At 42.5% G+C, this 18,927-nt stretch overlaps 1 protein-coding gene and 1 pseudogene across 2 annotated transcripts in view; both read right to left on the minus strand.

Moving 5' to 3' along the window:
* Sos2 (SOS Ras/Rho guanine nucleotide exchange factor 2) overlaps window positions 1-18,576 on the minus strand; it is a 98,092-nt gene extending 79,516 nt beyond the window's left edge. The window contains exon 1 of one of the 2 annotated variants that reach the window (NM_001135559.1): window positions 18,239-18,576. In NM_001135559.1, coding sequence (NP_001129031.1) covers window positions 18,239-18,325 — 87 coding nt within the window. In that variant the 5' untranslated portion in view covers window positions 18,326-18,576. The remainder of the gene's footprint in view (window positions 1-18,238) is intronic. The other variant, XM_006515635.1, reaches the window with a different exon arrangement.
* Window positions 11,230-13,693, minus strand: Gm31598 (annotated as a pseudogene).
* Window positions 18,577-18,927: the final 351 nt, after the last annotated feature.

Consider the following 18,927-nt stretch of genomic DNA (forward strand, 5'->3'; position numbering starts at 1 on the left):
CCCAGAAATCATGTATCAGAAGGAACACCAAATTAAGCTGTTTTTATTCCTTCTTTGTATCTGTGTGCACGCATGTGCATGTCAGGTAGAGGAGGATATCATTACTGTCCTCCTCACTCACTCTCCGTCTTGTTCTCTTAACAAGGTCCCAGTCCACACCTTCTCTCTCTCATTACAAAACCAGGCATCTAAAAAGTAATGATAAAATGAGATCAAACAAACAAAAAAGAATCAAAGAAAAAGCACAAGAGCCGGGTGGTGGTGGTGCATGCCTTTAACCCCAGCACTCGGAAGGCAGAGGCAGGCGGATTTCTGAGTTCGAAGCCAGCCTGGTCTAAACAGTGAGTTCCAGGACAGCCAGGGCTATACAGAGAAACCCTGTCTCAAAAAAACAAACAAAGAAACAAACAAACAAACAAAAGGAAAAGCACAAGAAAGACATAGACACAGAGACACACATGCTCACACACTGAGAAATGTTTATCTATCTCAAAAATCTGGGAAAAAAATAAAGGAAGAAAAGAAAGATAAAGAGAGAGAAAGGGGGGCTGGAGAGATGGCTCAGTGGTTAAAGAGTGCCGACTGCTCTTCCAAAGGTCCGAAGTTCAAATCCCAGCAACCACATGGTGGCTCACAACCATCCGTAACAAAATCTGATGCCCTCTTCTGGAGTGTCTGAAGACAGCTACAGTGTACTTACATATAATAAATAAATAAATCTTTAAAAAAAAAAAAAGAGAGAGAGAAAGGGCAGGGACACATTCTATTATTTCTACTCCGTATTATAGAGGTCCTAGCCAGTGCAGTAAGGCAAGAAGACAAAAGACAGTATGAGAATCAGTCAGAAGGTGTGAGGAATGCATTGATGGTCCAGAAAGTGCTGCTCAAACATGAGGACCTGAGTTCAGATCTCTTTCTAGCCCTGATACAAAAAAAAAAAAAAAAAAAAATCTCATTTATTTTTTTCATCATATCATTTTTTCTTTTATTCTTTAAAAAGAAATTATTTTATTTATTTACATTCCAAATGTTGCCCCCATCCTGGTGCCTGCTCCCAGAGTTCTTCAGTCCATTCCCCTCCCTTTTCCCTCTGAGAGGGTGCTCACCCACCCACCCCTGTACATTCCCCTTTCCCTGGGGCCTCGAGTCTCTACAGGATTAGGCGCATCCTCTTCCACTGAGACTAGATAAGACAGTACTCAGCTACATATGTGCCAGGGGCATTGGACCAGCTCATGTATGCTCTTTGGTTGGTGGCTTAGTCTCTGGGAGATGTCTGGGTCAGTTGTTGCTGTTGTTCTTCCTATGGGGTTGCCACCCCCTTCAGCTCCTTCAGTCCTCCCCCTAACTCTTTCATTGGGGTCCCCGATCTCAGTCCAGTGGTTGGCTGTAAGTATTTGCATCTTCTCAGTCAGCTGCTGGTAGAACCTTTTAGAGGTCAGCTCCGCTGTTAAGCACAGTGGAGCATCAGCAATATTGTCAAGGTTTGGTGCCTGCCCATGGGATGGATCCCAAGTTGGGCCAGTCACTGGATGGCCTTTCCTTCAGTCTCTGTTCCACTTTTGTCCCTGCATTTCTTTTAGCCAGAAACTATTCTGGGTCAAAAATTTTGAAAGCGGGTTGGTGACTCCATCCCTCCACTGGGGACCCTGTCTATCTATCTACGGGAGGTGGTCTCTTGAGGTTCCATCTCCCCACTGTTGGGAATTTCAATAAGGTCACCCCCATTGAGTCCTGGGAGTCTCTCACATCCCAACTTTCTGGTACTTTCTAGAAGTTCCCCCACCCCCAGCAGCTGCATATTCTGATTCATTCTCCCGGTCCTCTGGGCTTCTCTCCTGCCTCTCATACATGATCCTACCCCGCTGTTCCTGTCCTTCTTCCCTCTCCCACCCAGATTCCTCCCTCCCTCTGCCTCCATGATCATTTTGTTCCCCCTTCTAAGAGAGATTGAAGCATCCTCAAATGGACCTTCCTTCTTGTTAAACTTCTTACAGTCTGTGGTATCATTGGTATTCTGTACTTTATGGCTAATATCCACGTATCAGTGAGTACATACCATGCATGTCCTTTTGGGTCTGGGTTACCTCACTCAGGAAATTTAAAAAACAAAAAGAAAAAACAAAACAAAACAAAACAAAACAACCAGATCTTACTACAAAAGCCTACACTCAACACAAAACCAGATTATCTAGACGAAATGGATGATTTTCTAGACAGATACCAAATGCCAAAGTTAAATCAAGATCAGGTAAACTATCTAAACAGTCCCATAACCCCTAAGGAAATAGAAGCAGTCATTAAAAACCTCCTAACTTAAAAAATCCCAGGACCAAGCTGGAGAGATGGCTTAGCGGTTAAGAGCACTGACTGCTCTTCCAAAGGTTCCCAAGTTCAAATCCCAGCAATCACATGGTGGCTCACAACCATCCATAATGAGTTCTGATGCCCTCTTCTGGTGTGTCTGAAGACAGCTACAGTGTGCTTACATATAATAAATAAATAAATCAGAAAGAAAAAAGGGGGGGGCCAGGTAGTGGTGGCACATGCCTTTAACACCAGCACTCGGGAGGCAGAGGCAGGTAGATTTCTGAGTTCAAGGCCAGCCTGGTCTACAAAGTGAGTTCCAGGACAGTCAGGGCTACACAGAGAAACTCTGTCTCAAAAAATCCAAAAAAAAAAAAAAAAAAAACCAAAAAAACAAAAACCAAAAAAAACCCCAGGACCAAATGGTTTTACTGCAGAATTCTACCTGACCTTAACAAACTGTGACCAACAACCAACAGCAAGCCACCCAGCCTCTCAGGGTCCTAGCATTTGTATACCCTCTGAAAAGTCCCCAGAACTCCAAATATCACACAACTGCAGACACTATCTGCAGCTGGTAAAATCATGTCTCTGCTAGAGCTGGAGGTAAATCATACTCAGCTGCTGTGGACAGTCTGGAGCAACCCCACACCCACACCTGGGATTAAAACAGAACCGTATTCCTATAATATTTCTGTGGATTTTTTTTAAAGAAAGCAAAACTCCAAATTGTCATACAGAAATGTTTCTACTAATTATATTTTTCAGGTTTCTGCATTTACAATCAAATAAAAAAATCTTGTTAGTGCATTTGTTCAAATAACTAACATTTAGATCTCACGAAAATGTAGTAAATTTCTCCATCTGCACTTCTGACTCAGAAATCCGCCTGCCTCTGCCTCCCGAGTGCTGGGATTAAAGACGTGTGCCACCACTGCCCAGCTTCTGACTGATTTCTATTCTAAATCCTTTACTAAAAATTTCCAGAGATACAAATGCCTCAGTGTCGTTTAAATCCTACATATAGGTCGGGGGGGGGGGGTGGTGTCTGGTGGGTTTTTTTCTACAAGTTTTATAGTTTAAAGGGTTTAAAATTTAGACTTATGACGACCTATTTGAATTAGTACCATAAACAATGTAATAGTTCTGTTTAAGGCGCACACTTTCCACATGGACAGCTGATGATTTCACACTGCTGACAAGGCTGTCTTCTCTTCGAAAGGTCTTCAAGAGCCATTATAAAAGTCACGCATATATGCGCTTACTCTGGGTTGTCTGTTTGGTTCCATTGGTTTTGTTGAGTGTCTTTAGATCAGTGGCACTCTGCTTAGACAGCTGTTTATAAACACTGCTGAAATGAAGCCAGGCCTGGTGGTGCATGCCTGTGATCCCAGCAAGCTGAGGCGGAGGACTGCTATTTAAAGCCACCTACATTGTTTAATAAAAATCTTGGTTTTGTTTTTGATAGTTATCTGATGTTTGTTTTCCTATATTTCTTCTATTTCAAAGTTTCTTACATTATTTGAGGGCCTCTTTTTATGTAAGAATTTTGAAATTCATGTTATCAATTTCTGCTAAAAAGCCTGCTGAGATTTTAAATGAAATTTTGTTAAGCTTATAGGTCATTTGAAAGAAATTGGTATCCTACACTACTGAGTATTCTGATCCAAAAACAAAGTCTGTATGTTTAGATCTTCAAATTCTGTCTTCCTGTATGTATGTGTAAGTATGTTTGTTGTATGTGTATGTATACATGTTTGCATGTCAACATGTATATGCAGATGTTCATGCTCATGTGTGTGCATGTGTGTAGAGGTCGTAGGCATAGAGTACTTTCTACAGCTACTCTCTACCGTATTTACTTATTTGTTTGTTTATTTTCAAGATAGGGTCTCACTATAACCCTGGAACTATGTAACTAGGCTGGCTGTGAACTCAGAGACCTGCCTGCCTCTGCTTCCCTTGTACTGGATTTCAAAGTGTGCACCACTATACCCAGTTTCTATATCACTTGTTTTTAAAGTTAGTGTCATTTATTGGGGAAGAAAGAAATTGGGGATGGTCTTTGATATTTGAGAGTAATTTTTGAGGAGACCATTCTGGGAGAAAGAGGTCATCAGCCTGTGAAGAACTGGTCAGGGAATGCTGACCATGATGGCAATGATGATGATGTGAGACAGTTTTTCTGTATAGCCCTGGCTGTCCTAGAGCTCACTCTGTAGACCAGGCTGGCCTTGAACTCATAGGCATGTGTCACCACTGTCTGCTAACAAGATAGTAAAACTCTGGAAAACAGTCATAAATTTTTCTTTTTTTGTTTTTTGGGTTTTTTTTTTTGTTTGTTTGTTTGCTGTTTTTTGGAGGGGATGGGAAAGGCAGCCTTACGGTTAATAGTATCAGGGATTGAACCCAGGGCTTCCTGCATGCCTGGCAGGTGTTCTACCACTGAGCTGTATCCAGAAGCCCTTTTTGCATCTTTTTTTTTTTTTTAAGATTTATTGATTTCATTTATGAGTATGTAGTTGTCTTCAGACACACCAGAAGAGGACATCGGATCCCATTACAGATGGTTGTTAGCCACCACGTGGGTGCTGGGAATTGAACTCAAGACCTCTGGAAGAGCAGTCAGTGCTCTTAACCTCTGAACCATCTCTCCAGCCCCACTTTTTGTATTTTTTCTTTTGAGACAGTCTCATTAAGCTACCCAGACTGGCTTGGTCCCCAACCAGACCTTGAACCTATGGCCTTTCTAGCTTGGCATCCTGAGCAGCCAAGATTACAGGCCACTACATGTGAGTTGACAGTTTCTTGGAAGCTAACTGATCCAATTACTCTTTGCTAATTATTCACAACCTGTTCATAAAATACTTGTAGACCTTAAAATCTAAGAGTACTATAGTATATCTGCACACTAGAATGCTACTGAATATTGACATGTAAGAAACTATTGACATTTCAACAACATGAATAACTCTTAAAATAATTGCACCAAGTGAAGAAAGTCAACTTACTCCTCCAAAAGAAGTATCTATTGCAAGATTCCATTAGCATAAAACTCTAGAAATGAAGTCTACAGAGAGGGAAAATCAGGGCCTGCTGGAGCAGCAGCGAGGGGAGGGGAGGGGAGGGGAGGGGAGTACAGCCAGAAGGAATTTTTGCATTTGAAAGACACAGTACACTGTTTTATTTTTTTTCTTTGATAAGGACTGCCTTCTAGCCCAGGCTAGTGTAGAACTAGTTTTATAGCCCAGGCTAGTCTTGAACTATAATAATTCTCCTGCTTTTGAAGCCTAAATGCTGGACTATAAGTCTGTGCCATCATTCTTAACTCTTGTTCACCAAGTTCTGGTTTCACTGATATATACAGATTAGAAGAACTTACCAAACTATATACTTTAAATATCTGCAGCTTTTTATACATCATTTATGCAATCAACAAAGCTGTTAAAGAATGTAATATTTGGGAGAACATTCTCCTGATCAGGGTAGACAGTCGAGAACCGCTTTTATTCCTAACATACTGGTAACTCATGCCATGCTATACCATGCTATTAAAGCCATAGTTCTTTCCATACAGAACTCTAAACACTTGCTAAATAGATCCAGAGCATTCATGACCCCACTGAAATTATTTGGAGATGGGGGAGGGGGTGATTAAGAACTTTATAGAAATTTGGTTTCATTGCATTATCTGTAATGTGAGGGGAGGAGAGATGGGGAAAGAGCAGAAGAGGAGGGAGAGCTGCTCTCCTGTAACAGCATCCACAGAAGAATTTCCACTCATGTCCTATTCCCCCTGTCTATTAACAGCCTCTTCTTAAAGTCTATCTCTTAATCAGGTACCTTCTTGACTCTAAATGTATTGATTTATTTAAAATAAAAATAAGTAGAGGCTAGCAATCTGATTCTATTTCATTTTATAATAGGAGAGGGCTTACCATAAAGTAATCAAATATGTGAGAGAGACTTGGGAGGCAGAGGCAGGTGGATTTCAGAGTTCGAGGCCAGCCTGGTCTACAGAATGAGTTCCAGGACAGCCAGGGCTATACAGAGAAACCCTGTCTGGAAACAAAACAAAACAAAACAAACAAAAAAACTTAAATCAAAACTATAGGTATTTTAGAAAAAGACAAAGTAAAAAGTCTTTTCCTCTTTAAAAATTCTACATATTTTTGTATTAATTTCACAATCTCACTAGTAAATAAACTACAATGAACACCAAAGATCTAATAAAAAATTTTAAGAGAAAACATTTTTTAAAGTATTAGGTTGGAACCATGGGTTCTCAGTGGGTAAGAACACTTGCTGTTCAATAATGAATACCTGAGTGCTAATCCCTAGATTAGATGGATATGGCTGGATACACCTGTAACCCCAGAACCGTGTGGAACGCCACAGGAGAATCCCAGGCAGAATCGCAGGAGGCCGTCAGCAAAGCCTCACACTCAGTAGAGACCCTGGGTCTCAAGGGAAGAAGGTGGAGAGCGGTTGAGAATGATATTCAACATCCTTCTCTGTCTCTGCATGGATGCATGCACTTGCATTCACATGTCTGTACAACAAACCTAACGCACACCAAAAGACTACAATTATTAGATTTGTTTCATTGAATCAAAATTTAGTAATTTCTAGGCTAAACACCCACCACTCATATCCATCATCACAGTACCTAAACTAACCTACTACACGGACCACTTTTTGTCTATTTGTAGTTCTGGGCACTGAACCCAAGGCCATGTGCAAGTGAAACAAGCACTCTTCTGTGCAGCTAGCCCCTAGCCCTGTTGCTCCGTCTCATAGTCTTACCCTCACGTTTTTTCACCCGATGAGGTTGTGCTCACCCAAGGTAATGTCCCTTCTGATTAACTCAGGGTCAGCGGACTAGTGATGTTAGTCACCTTTTTCATGTTTGGTTTTTGGTTTTTGTATGTCACATGAAGGCAGGAGGAAACTACTAAAGTTAAAAGAGAGCACTGGATTTCTGGAGCTAGAGTTAAGAGATGGTTGAGAGCTGCCCCACGCTGGGTGCTGAGAACTAAGTCATCTCTTTAGCTCTGCCTTTGCCATATTTTGTACCCTGCTCAGAGAATTGCTTTCTTGCTGTATTAACACTTCCTGAAGGAGTCAAGATGGCTTCCTGCAATGGAAGAAGGAAAGGATCGGGAAAGAAACAAGACCAAAGGGAAGGTACCTGAGGGAAGGAACTACATACAGGGTTGGTTCCACAGAGGCTCCAGCCTGTTCCATCCAGGGAAGCACTCTATGAGAAGAGAAAGGAGTCCGAACTGCTGGAGCCCATGCCCCAGGAATCCCTGGCGTGGTAGTTGTACAAATGGGAATGAAAGACCTAGCCTGTAAAAGTGTTTAAGTTCACATGTGGTATCTTCTCCCATAAAGAAAATTTTAAAGTAAGTGTTAATCGTCCCAGTTCATTTTGTCTTTCTTATTCAAATTTAGCATTTTCTTGCTAAAAGACGATGTTTAGTATGAAACAAATACACTGTATTGATTAGAAAATTGCAAAATATTTATAAAGTGCTTATACTGGTTTCAGGGTAGCCCCCCTAAATCACCAAGGGACAATAGAGGGAGAAGAACCAGCACACGATCAGGCACAGTGACAGGCACACCTCTAACCCTCAGCATTCAGGAGGTTGAGGCAAAGACTGGCCACAACAAAACTCTGTCTCAAAAGGGTCATGTGGCGGGTGATGATCACTGTCTTATTGTTACACTCCAGAGGAGTGGACTATTCATAAATGTATCTTGAATGGCTAGACTTTAAGGAACAAGACTTTGATACCCACTACCTAGAAACAGATTATTTAAAGTACCTGTTGTTAGGTACTAGCTTCGAATTGATTTGGAGTCAAAAACAGAAATTTAAGTTTGATTTGAGCTTACTAAAACAAATACTATTTTTAAAAGAGCATGGTAGGAAAAAAATGCATTTTATCAATAAATATTACCTTAACTAAGGCACACATAAAAGTTTTGATTGTCTTGTTCTTTCTTGAATATATTAAACAAAGAACTTCTAAGTAGAAAAATTGACAGGCTAGTAATCATAGTCACGGACTGTTTAGTAAAGACTGGAAAAGCTAGAAAATGAAAAGGCAATGACTCTTAAAATCCGATGACATTATTTTCCAAGTAAAATGATCTTTGCTTAAAACAAAACCAAAGTCCTCAATGAGTAGCTAACGATTAAAAGCAACTTGATATTAGATTCACTGAATAGTTAGAAAAAAGCTATAGAATTTTGCATATAATTTTTAAAAAGTTAAAAGGCTAGGTTTAAGATGGGCGTGGTGGCGCAAGCCTTTAATCCCAGCACTCAGGAGGCAGAGGCAGGCAGATTTCTGAGTTCAAGGCCAGCCTGGTCTACAAAGTGAGTTCCAGGACAGCCAGGGCTATACAGAGAAACCCTGTCTGGAAAAACCAAACAACCAACCAAACAAAAAAAGGTTAGGTTTAGTTGCTTCTGTTCACTTATATTAACTTTTGGAAGTTAGCATCTATATAAAAGAAACGTGAATTTTATTATTTTATTGGAGGCAGGGTCTTCATATGTAGCCCTTGCTGGCTTTTGTACTTACTATGCATTGGCCTTGAATTTGTGACAATCTTCCAACCTTAGACTTTAACTGCTGGAATTATAAGTATGTCCCATCAAGGGACTGGAGAAATGACTCAGCAGTTAAGAATACTGATGCTCTTCCAAAGGACCAGAGTTCAATTCCCAGCACCCACGTGATGGTTCACTGTCTGTAGCATCAATCCTGGGGAATCTAATCCCTACTTTACCTCCATGAACAGCAGATAAAACACATATTAAATAAATAAGAAACAAATAAACAAATACACACCACCATATTGGCTCAAAATAAATGTTAGAGCTTTATGCTGATAGGTGAAAAAATTAATTTAATATATATAGTTTTTCTATTACAAACAAGTATAAGAAGCAACCTAGGTCTTTCAAACATAAAAATATTACATGAGAACATAATTTTGTACATGCAGGATACATGAGCTCACAGAGAAAAGGCTGCCACAAAGTTTCCAACTGTTAAAGACTTACTTTGCCACCTTCATTTTAAAAGAATCACAGTGCATAGCAAATTACTTTGGCATTTACATTCCATGGATACTTTAAAAGGCTTTAAAAAATACATTTATCGCCAGGCGTGTTGGTGCATGCCTTTAATCCTAGCACTTGGGAGGCAGAGGCAGGCGGATTTCTGAGTTCGAGACCAGCCTGGTCTACAAAGGGAGTTCCAGGACAGCCAGGGCTTTACAGAGAAACCCTGTCTCGAAAAACCAAAACAAACAAACAAACAAACAAAACACATTTATCTTATGTTTTGCCTGCACATATGTATGTGCACCTCATGCATGCCTGCTGCCCACAGATGTCAGAAGAGGGCTTCAGATCTCTTGGAACTGGAGTTACTCAAGGCTGTGAGCCACAATGTGAGTGCTAAGAAGTCAACTGGGGTCCTTTGCAAGAACAACCAATGTTTTGTTTGTTTGGGGTTTTTTGTTTGTTTTTGAATGAGTGAGCCATCACTCCATCACCTCCATTAGAGTCTTTTTTAGCTGACTGAACTATTTTACTTTAATACCATCAGTATTTATAATACAAAATTATACCCTCTGTAACTACTTGATTTTAACATGAAAAATATTATACGTCAACATAAAATGTGTAAATTTTCTTGGAGAAATTCCCAATTTAAGAGGAAGAGTCATGAAGACTCAAGAGAGATTAGATTGGAGCCTGATATAAGCCACAGCAGAGAATCACTATTGGGTTTTTAAGAATTGTCACAAGGTTTAAGAAAGAAATCAAGACAGAAGACTGTAGAAAAGAGAGGCAGAAAGAGACAGAGAGAGGATGAGACAGAGAAAACAAGCCAGGGATGTTACAAGTTTTGACAGATAAGAGGGTTTTTTGTTTGTTTGTTTTGTTTTAAATGATTTGTAAGACAAAAGAGACCAAGCACCAAATACTGTGAATGGATCAATTGCAAAAGAATTAAAAAGTGCTTTGTTAAGAGGTGTGCTAGCATTTACAAAGTGACAAATGATCTAATAAAAAAAATAAAGACTTCTATATGGGCCGGGGATACATAGCAGTCTGTTGAGAAAGAAACAGGGGGAAGAGAGGGTCAAGGGAAGGAGGGAGGGAGGGAGGGAGGAAGAAACGGGGAAGAGAGGGTCAAGGGAAGGAGGGAGGGAGAGAGGGAGGGAGGATAGAGAAGGCTTGACCAGCTAGGACTGCCTACATGTTATTTTCACATGCTACTCCACCTCTACACATTCATTTGTGAATTTGGAACACGTAGCACATCATACATTTCAAAACTCTTTCTACTAATTATTACATATTTTTATGAAAAGAAGTTTTGTTTGTTAATTTTTTTAACATGGCTATATAAAATAATTCTAAATCCATTAGTTCCTTTAAAATTCCTCCCTTAGTCAAGTATGCAGCCTAACATAGGATATAATCAAACTTCAAAACCCTTGAAAGAAAGGCCATGATTAATATAATAGACATATATTTGATTTATGTCAAGTGGTTACACAGGTAATGCTTTAGATACTCAGCATAAAACATTTTAATGGAATATTGTTGCTCCAAATATACCATACTAAAATTAAACTGATAACAGAAAAAGGTTACTAAATCATGGCTGACAGGGAGCTAAATGCACTAAGTTAAAGTGCATTTCTAATGCTCACGCAGTCTGGCTGAAGCCCTTGGGTCAGTTTGGGTCATTATTACTTTGGAATAATTCCAAACCATTCCCATGGCTTCTATTGTTCTAGTCAGCAGCTTTAAGGAAGTCCAGAACAGGCTCCATGTTAAAAATTTAAAAACCATAGGCTCTCCATCAGTTTCTGAATTCATTCTTTTTTTTTTTTTTTTTTTAAGTATACTTGACAGTTTAATGAGGTCATGAGGCATCCCCCAGGTTAATTTCTGTAGCAGATTTTACATTCTAGTCACTGGGCTGCTACAGCTTCCCGTCAGCTTCTGTAGTGCTGCTCAAAGGCAGAAAGATACATGGTTACCACTCAGAAAAAGAATTACACTGAGCAAGGTGGGGCTTGGTACAGCCTAGGGACAGAGAAGCTTGTCAGAACTGCACAAAGTTGAGATTCCCAAGCACCACAGAAAAAAAAGAGGGGGAGGGAGAGAGAGAAGAGAAAGTTTGTCACAACTAAGGCTGTAACTGTTGCAAATGTATGAATGGCCTGGATGAAAACCCATACACCCAATTACCGAGAACCCACCCACCTTCCCAGCCCCGAGTCTTTCAGTTTCTAGATAGTATTGGATGTTACAATGTATAAGAGAGATCCATGTTTTAGGCAAAATTAAGTATCTATCAAAACACCAGCAGTCTCTGCGGACCGGACGGTAGTCTTCTCAGATAGCAACACCCTTCACCACCTTCTGGGACCCACTGACCTGAAACAGTGCGCCCCACACACAGTAGCAGTTCTTCCACATTCCTTACTCAGTATCACAACTCTCCCTGAATGAATAAATATTCCTTGGACTATGCACTATACATCGGTGTGGGGGTGCACTCAGGCCATGGCTAAAATTCTAATGTTTAACACTCCACCTCAAGTTCTGCCACCTACACACAGGGAATGGCTGTGATAGTTGGGGCACCAGAGTGACAGCACACTGCCTCTCAGGTGAGGAGGAGCTTATAGCAGAATGTCTCCGAATAGAGGACAGGAGATGGGCAGGGTGGGCCAGATAAAGGATATTAGAATGCTGCTGCTTAGGAGTGTGTACTGGAGATTACTATACTTTGTTTGTTCTTAAACCAAGTCTTGAGTGACTGCATGTTCACACAAAATACACTTCTACTTTAGAGGAGGGAGAGCAGTCTGTTACGAAAGCATTTTCTTAAGGAAACTGATGGCATCTCTCTGAAAAGTAGTTTAATTTCTAAGTCTTCTTGGTGACGTGGCCGTATTCTATCCCCACTTCCTTAACAGTGGGCCTGTGAACTCATCCCTACGAGGAACGCCCTCCTATGTTCTTCAGGATCTCCAGATGCCGTCAGTCCTTTAGAATATCAAAGTGGTGGGATTTGCTGGCCACCACCTAGACAAGGTGCTTGGCTGCAGGTGCCAGGCAGTCCACTAATATCATCTCATTGCCGTCCAGAAATCTACATGTGGAAAGCTCCATGTCCTCCTTGCTGTTCTCACCAACGTCATGAGAGAGGGGGGAACTCAGCTCCTCTAGTTCCTGCAGCATTTTTAGGAGCCCCCTCTCCAGTGGTTCATTAGCCTCTGGCCTTGAGGTCTTGATATAAGCAGAGAAACTGACAAGACGTTCCAGCCGTGTTTGACTCTGGGGGTTTTGGTGAAAGATTTAAGTACTTGGTGGGGTAGGCTGGATAAGACTTGTTCAAGAGATTCCTCAATCTTATTTACATCTGTTTTGACCTCACTGTTGAAAGTTATAAATGGTGTGTGGATTCCTGGAGTCAAGCTCTGCAGGTTCACAGGTTTCCTTTTGAATCCAGTGGTTGTGACACTAAACATGGCTCCTTTGAGCCTAAGAATCATGAAGCACCCCTGTGAAAGGGGGTGGTGTCCTATGCTTTCTCCATCTGCCCGCCTTGATGGAGAGCTGGATGAGGGGCTCTTTTCCTCCTCCTTCAGCCCTTTCAAGGCCATCGACAGTGCCATGGTTGGCAGGCCTAGAGGCTGTGGTTCTGGAAATACTGGGGCTGCAGTGCAGCCCTGCCTCCATCCTTGGCATCACCTCACCTTGGCATCACCTCACGCCTCCTGCATATCTCATTACCGGACTTCACCTACAAGTGTAATCTTTCCCAAACCCTGGTATGTCCAGGTTAATCTAATTGCTTTGCTACAAGAATGATGACCCTCCAGGACTTCCTGTTCTCTGGTGAAAACCTTAACTTGATCTCCATATAATCTGCATCTGCTCTCTTTCTCCTGACTCAGAAGACAAGCCACTGCCTACTTTCTCTTCTGCTGTATTTTGTTAATTCGTATGATCTTTCAGAACTGCTTGCTAATTTGCCTCTCAGACTGCCCTACCACAGTTACTTAGAAGGCAAGCTTTATGGCAGCAGGACCCTTCCTAGAGCTTCAATACCCACACTACTGCTGACACATAAGAGGCACTCAGTAACACCGTTACCTATAATCTCCAGAACTTAGCTTCCTCAAAGATGCCTTTTTGACTTGATTATATATCAGTGACACCAACTTTCTTTTCTCAAATCACCCTACAAATCTTCTGGAGAGAAAAGATCTAGGTTAGAGAGATGGCTCAGTGGTTAAGAGCACTGACTGATCTTCTAGAGGTCCTGAGTTCAAATCCTAGCAACCACATGGTGGCTCACAACCATCTGTAATGGAATCTGATGCCCTCTTCTGGTGTGCCTGAAGGCAGCTGCAGTGCACTCATATACATAAAAAACAAATAAATCTTGAGAGAGAGAGAGAGAGAGAGAGAGAGGATCCAATGTATCTTCTAAAATGAACACCAAGAAGCAGTGTTATGATGCAAAACATCTGGAGCTTTCAGAATCTACAAATGCATTTCTTAACCTTCTTTTACCTTATCATACTCTATTAATTATCCCAGACATTTTCTCACATCATTAAGATCAAACTGTCACAGAGTAGGAGGTCAATATTTAACCCAAATCAAATTATACCCAGGAACTCTTGCTAGCTCTCTGTTATGTTTAAAAATATCGATAAGACAGTATTTTCTTTTCCAAGTCTAGCCTGATAAAACCATACAAAAAAGCTATCAATAATAGTAATAATAACATGGGAGACTCAAAACCCTGATTAACTGATCTAAAAGCAAATTTTTATATGAAAAGTGTTGATTTATCTCAGGAAAATATCAAACAGCACATGCAAAAAGTTCCCAGAGCATTTAAACACAAAGGCAGTGTGCTGCATTTACAAGTGCATGCTCTTCTGTTGCTCCCATGTAATGTGAGAGCTGCACTGTTCTTAGAGAGTAGTGGTAAAGGCATTTATAAAGTTCCTGGCTCTTTTAGGGATGATACATAATTTAGCAGTAATGTTAACAATCCATATATTATCCATTAGCAGTGTCACTTCACCCTGCTTCTAACTCTGTACATTCTTAGATGCATGCACTAGGTGAAGCTTTCTTTTTAAAGGTAAAGAAAAGGCTGGGTATGCTCATCAGTGGTAGGTAGACTCAGCCTGCCCACCGGCCAATCTGCAGCACCAAAACAAACAAACAAAAACAACAAACAAACAAACAAAAACAACAAACAAACAAAAACTTTTCTTTTTTAACTAAAAAGCAAACAAAAAATTCCTTTCTACTTCCAAAATTACTTCTCAGAAATGCATTTTTGAACCTGTGTTTTACGTAGTAAAATGAATACTTGATATTTTTATTAAAGAAAACTAGAAATTAACACTATATTCTTAACTTTTAATTATTTATTTGTGTGGGTGTGTGTGCGCGCGCGTGCATGCCTGCCGTGTTCCCAGGACACCTTGTAGGAGTTGGTTTTCTCCTTCCACCATAGGGGCTCCTCCTCCTCCTCCTCCTTCTCTTCCCCCTCTCTCACTGTTTGTTTGTTTGTGACAGTGTCTCATTATGTAGCTCTGGCTGGCCTGGAACTTGCTATGTAGACCAGGCTGGTCTCAAACCCACAGAGATCTGCCTGCTGCTGCCTCCAAGGTGTTGGGATTAAAGTGTGCCACCACACCCAGCATTTTGTTTTGTTTTAGTTTTTAAAACAACTTCCATTAAATCAAATTAAACTCACTCATTTTATGTATTGTTCCAATTTTAGTGTAAGTGCTGCAGAAATGAACAAGCCTTTCATTTTCAAGTTGACACTAGTAATTTTGCTAAACTCACACAAACACATGCACACTGTGTTCATTTAATTTAAGAAAATTACCCAACACTTGAAAATAAGCAAAAACAAAATAGTAGGCACTTTTCAGTGTGGTACTTAGTTTAAACTTTTGATTACGTTCTATTAACTAATTTATTTACCAAGTCTATAAGATGAATTTATAGAATTCTGGCTGGTTAGAATGCAAATAATTTGTATCTAATGAAAAGGATAGCCAAAGCTAACTCTTATGTTCTTATTTAGAATTCTATACCTAACCCAATAGCTTTACTGTCTCTTCATTAAGTATCCTATAAATACCTAAATGGTCATATGAGTTGGACACCTTCTAGATCTTCCATTAAATAAAAGCCTGAAAGCTGGAGATCTATAATTCAATGGGTGGAGTGCAGGAAGCCCTGGACTCTATCTTGGGTAGTTGAGACAGAAGGATCAGAAGTTCAAGGTCACCCTCTACTATGTGACAATTTTGAGGCTAGCCTGGGCTATATGTGTCCCTCTCTCAAAAATAAATAAAGTTTAAATCACTGACATGTGTTCATTTACATTTTGAATGAAGTGAAGTCATGAATTTACCTTTCTGAAATGTTTTGGTGACCTCACCAAAATGTATAAGTAGACTATTCTAACTGAGCCAACTGCTCTGCCCACCACCCCCTCACATGGAGACAGATACATCTTACAGAACAATAAAGTCAACTTTGTTCATTTACATAAGCCAAACCAGCAAGGTGGTGGTGACGAAGCCCTTTAGTCCCAGCACTCTGGAGGCAGAGGCAGGAGGATCTCTGTTAGTTCTAGACCAGCATGGTCTACAGAGTAAGTTCCCAGACAGTCAGGGCTACACAGAGAAACCCTGTCTTGAAAAACCAAACCAGAAGCTGAGTTCTGGAACAGACAAGGCTACAAAAAGGATCCTTGTCTAAAGGAACCAAGTAGATAAAAGTGAAAATCCACCTTTGTATTCTTAGGACCTTGTACGGGGTCAAGCACCTAAGCTGTGTTCAACAGATGGTAAAGGAATACACAAAGCTAAAATACATCACACCACATAAAATATGAATTATTATCAACTAATTTTTTTCTAAAAACATAAATGTTGTCCATGGCATGAACTTCAATTCCATAATGCTAAGTTAATAAATTAATTTTAGCTGCTTTTAACATTCACCACAGAAGATGACATTCCTCTGGATGTGTTTTTTTAATATGCAAAACACTCCATTACTATGAAGTAATATATTATCTACAAACACAACACACAAATGCACAGTTCCAGGACCAAAGCAAGAGATAGGGAATGGATATTAGTTCTGGTTTTATTTCTGATCTACTCTGAAAAATTAAATTTGTATTTATGCACCAAGGATTATGTAGAGTCTAAGCCACCTTTTGCTATCAAAATTACGAATGTGTATATACTTGCATCACATGCCAACAAGGGTCAAGCCGATACACCCATTGCCATTCTGGGAGGTAGAAGGGTTAATTACTATCCACGTATTTCCCCTTTGCGTTTGATTCAAAACAGAATTATCACTATTCAATGTGCTTTCCATTTCCACAGAGTTCTTTTTAAAGACATGATTTGGTGTGTGCCCCCAAGGAAACCAGTAATCACCTCCTTATGAGAATTATGACAATGGAAAATTTGAAATTCTGAAGAATACAAGGAAATGTTTTTACCATTAAAGTGGACTTGTCTTTCCACTCCTAGACATGTATGATGAATTCTTTTTCAAGTGCAGTTGTTGTTGTTAGTGTGAGTCTGTCTGTCTGTCCGTCTGTCTGTCTGTGAGTGTGTACGAGTGTGTGTAGGGAGTCAGTTCTCTCCTTCCCCCCTGGGTTCTGCACATGAACTCAGGAACCCAAAAGGTACTTTTACTCCTTACATCTTACATTCTCCCTCAATTGTGGTATTTTACCTAGTGGAGGTTTCTTATTAAAGTGTGTGTGTGTGATATATGTGTTAGTGGCATGTGTGTGTGTGTGTGTGTGTGTGTGTGTGTGTGTGTGTGTGTGTGGTGAGGGCCTGCATGAAGGCCAGGACAGCTTTGTGGAGTCAGTTCTCCCCTATCACCTTTACGTGGATTCCAGGAATGAAATTCAAGCCATCAAGCTTGTGTTGTTGGACCGCAAATCACCTTCCCTAACGAGTCTCTTGCTGGCCCAGAGCAACAAAGAGAATGGCATAATTACCTAACTTCATATAAGACTAGCACCAACCAATCGGAGACACGCACCCTAGCAATGTATCTAATCTCCAAAGATTGATTAGCAACGAGCCACCTCCCCCCCCCCGCCCGCCCCCGCAACTGTCCCTTAAAAGTGGTTATTGCAAGTCCTCGTCGCTGTGAAGAAACTGACCACATTTTGTGAGGCAATCTTTGTATTCAGGTAAGACTTCTGCAGGAAGTGGGGAGGCGCTTTAGATTCACCCCAAGAGCTGGAGAACGAATACTATGACTCACTGACACTTCACACATGGGAAACACACATCCATATTAGCGAAAACAGCACAGCCTCAACAGGCGAATGGGCGAGCGTAGCAAGCAAGCCGCCCGAGGCGAGCACCCCCAGCCCCAAGAACTTAATTCAAAGTAGCCTCTCGGTCCAAAATTGCGCATTTGTTTTAGAAACGAAAAAAACCAGTGGGACTCTGTGTTGCCAGAATCCAGCCTGAGGACAACGCATTGGTCAACGGCGGAAGTTGCCTGACGAAATGACTGTAAGATGAAATCCAGTTTTATGATCATAACAAAACCTTCCTTCCGGGACCAGGCCAAAAAAGAAAGTTGAGAAAACGTCCTTCGGGATGCAACAGGCAATTAGGAGCGCCCGCAGCCCGGCCAGAGAAGGCTCGGCCGCGGCACGCGGGGCGGGCGCGAGCCGTGCTCCCCGCTCCTCGCTCTCCCCGTTACAAGTTGTGCGAGCTCCGGGCCCGGCCCCCCAGCCCGTCGCCCCGCGGCACCTCCCTCGGCCCCAGCACTGACCTTCCGCAGGGCCGGGACCAATAGTCCCCGCCATTTCGGGCTGTTTTCTTCGCTGAAGAACTCGTAGGGCTGCGGCGCCTGCTGCATGGCCCCGGCCGCAGCGCCTCCGCATCGGAGGCCGGGCCGGTGGCCTGACAGGCAGGGCGCCGGCCGCCTCGCCTCGCCTCGCCCCGGCCGCCGCCTCCCGCCCGGGCCGCAGCTCCGGCCGAGCGCTCGGGGGCGGCGCCGGCGGGCGGGCGTTCGCCGAGGCTTGGCGGCCCCGCAGCCCCGAGGAAGCGCGGCGGCCCGAGGCGTCCTGCTGTCCCCGCGGCGCCGGCCCGCTGGCCCGAGGCTCCTCCTCCTTTGTCTGGGTGCGCAGCGCGGGGCACCGCCGGCCTCGCCCCCGCCCCGACTCCCGCTACGGCCGCGGCGGGCAGACAGCGGCGGCCCGCAGCGTCCTCATCGCCTCCCCCGCCCTCCGCGCAGCCGCCGCTACCGCCGCCGCCGCCGCCGCCGCCACCGCCGGGTCCGCCCGAGTCACCTCCAGAGGGCCCTCGGGGCCGAGCGGGCGCGCGTGTCCGGCGTGCACGGCACTGGCCGCCGCCGCCGCCGCCGCCCCTCCAGCCCCGCCGGCCGCCGCCGAGCGCCCGGTGCCTGCAGCGGCGGCTCGGCTCGGCTCGGCCCCGCGCTCGCTCTCCCGAGTCTCTGGA

Source organism: Mus musculus, chromosome 12, assembly GCF_000001635.26.
Source record: "Mus musculus strain C57BL/6J chromosome 12, GRCm38.p6 C57BL/6J".
NCBI lineage: Eukaryota > Metazoa > Chordata > Mammalia > Rodentia > Muridae > Mus > Mus musculus.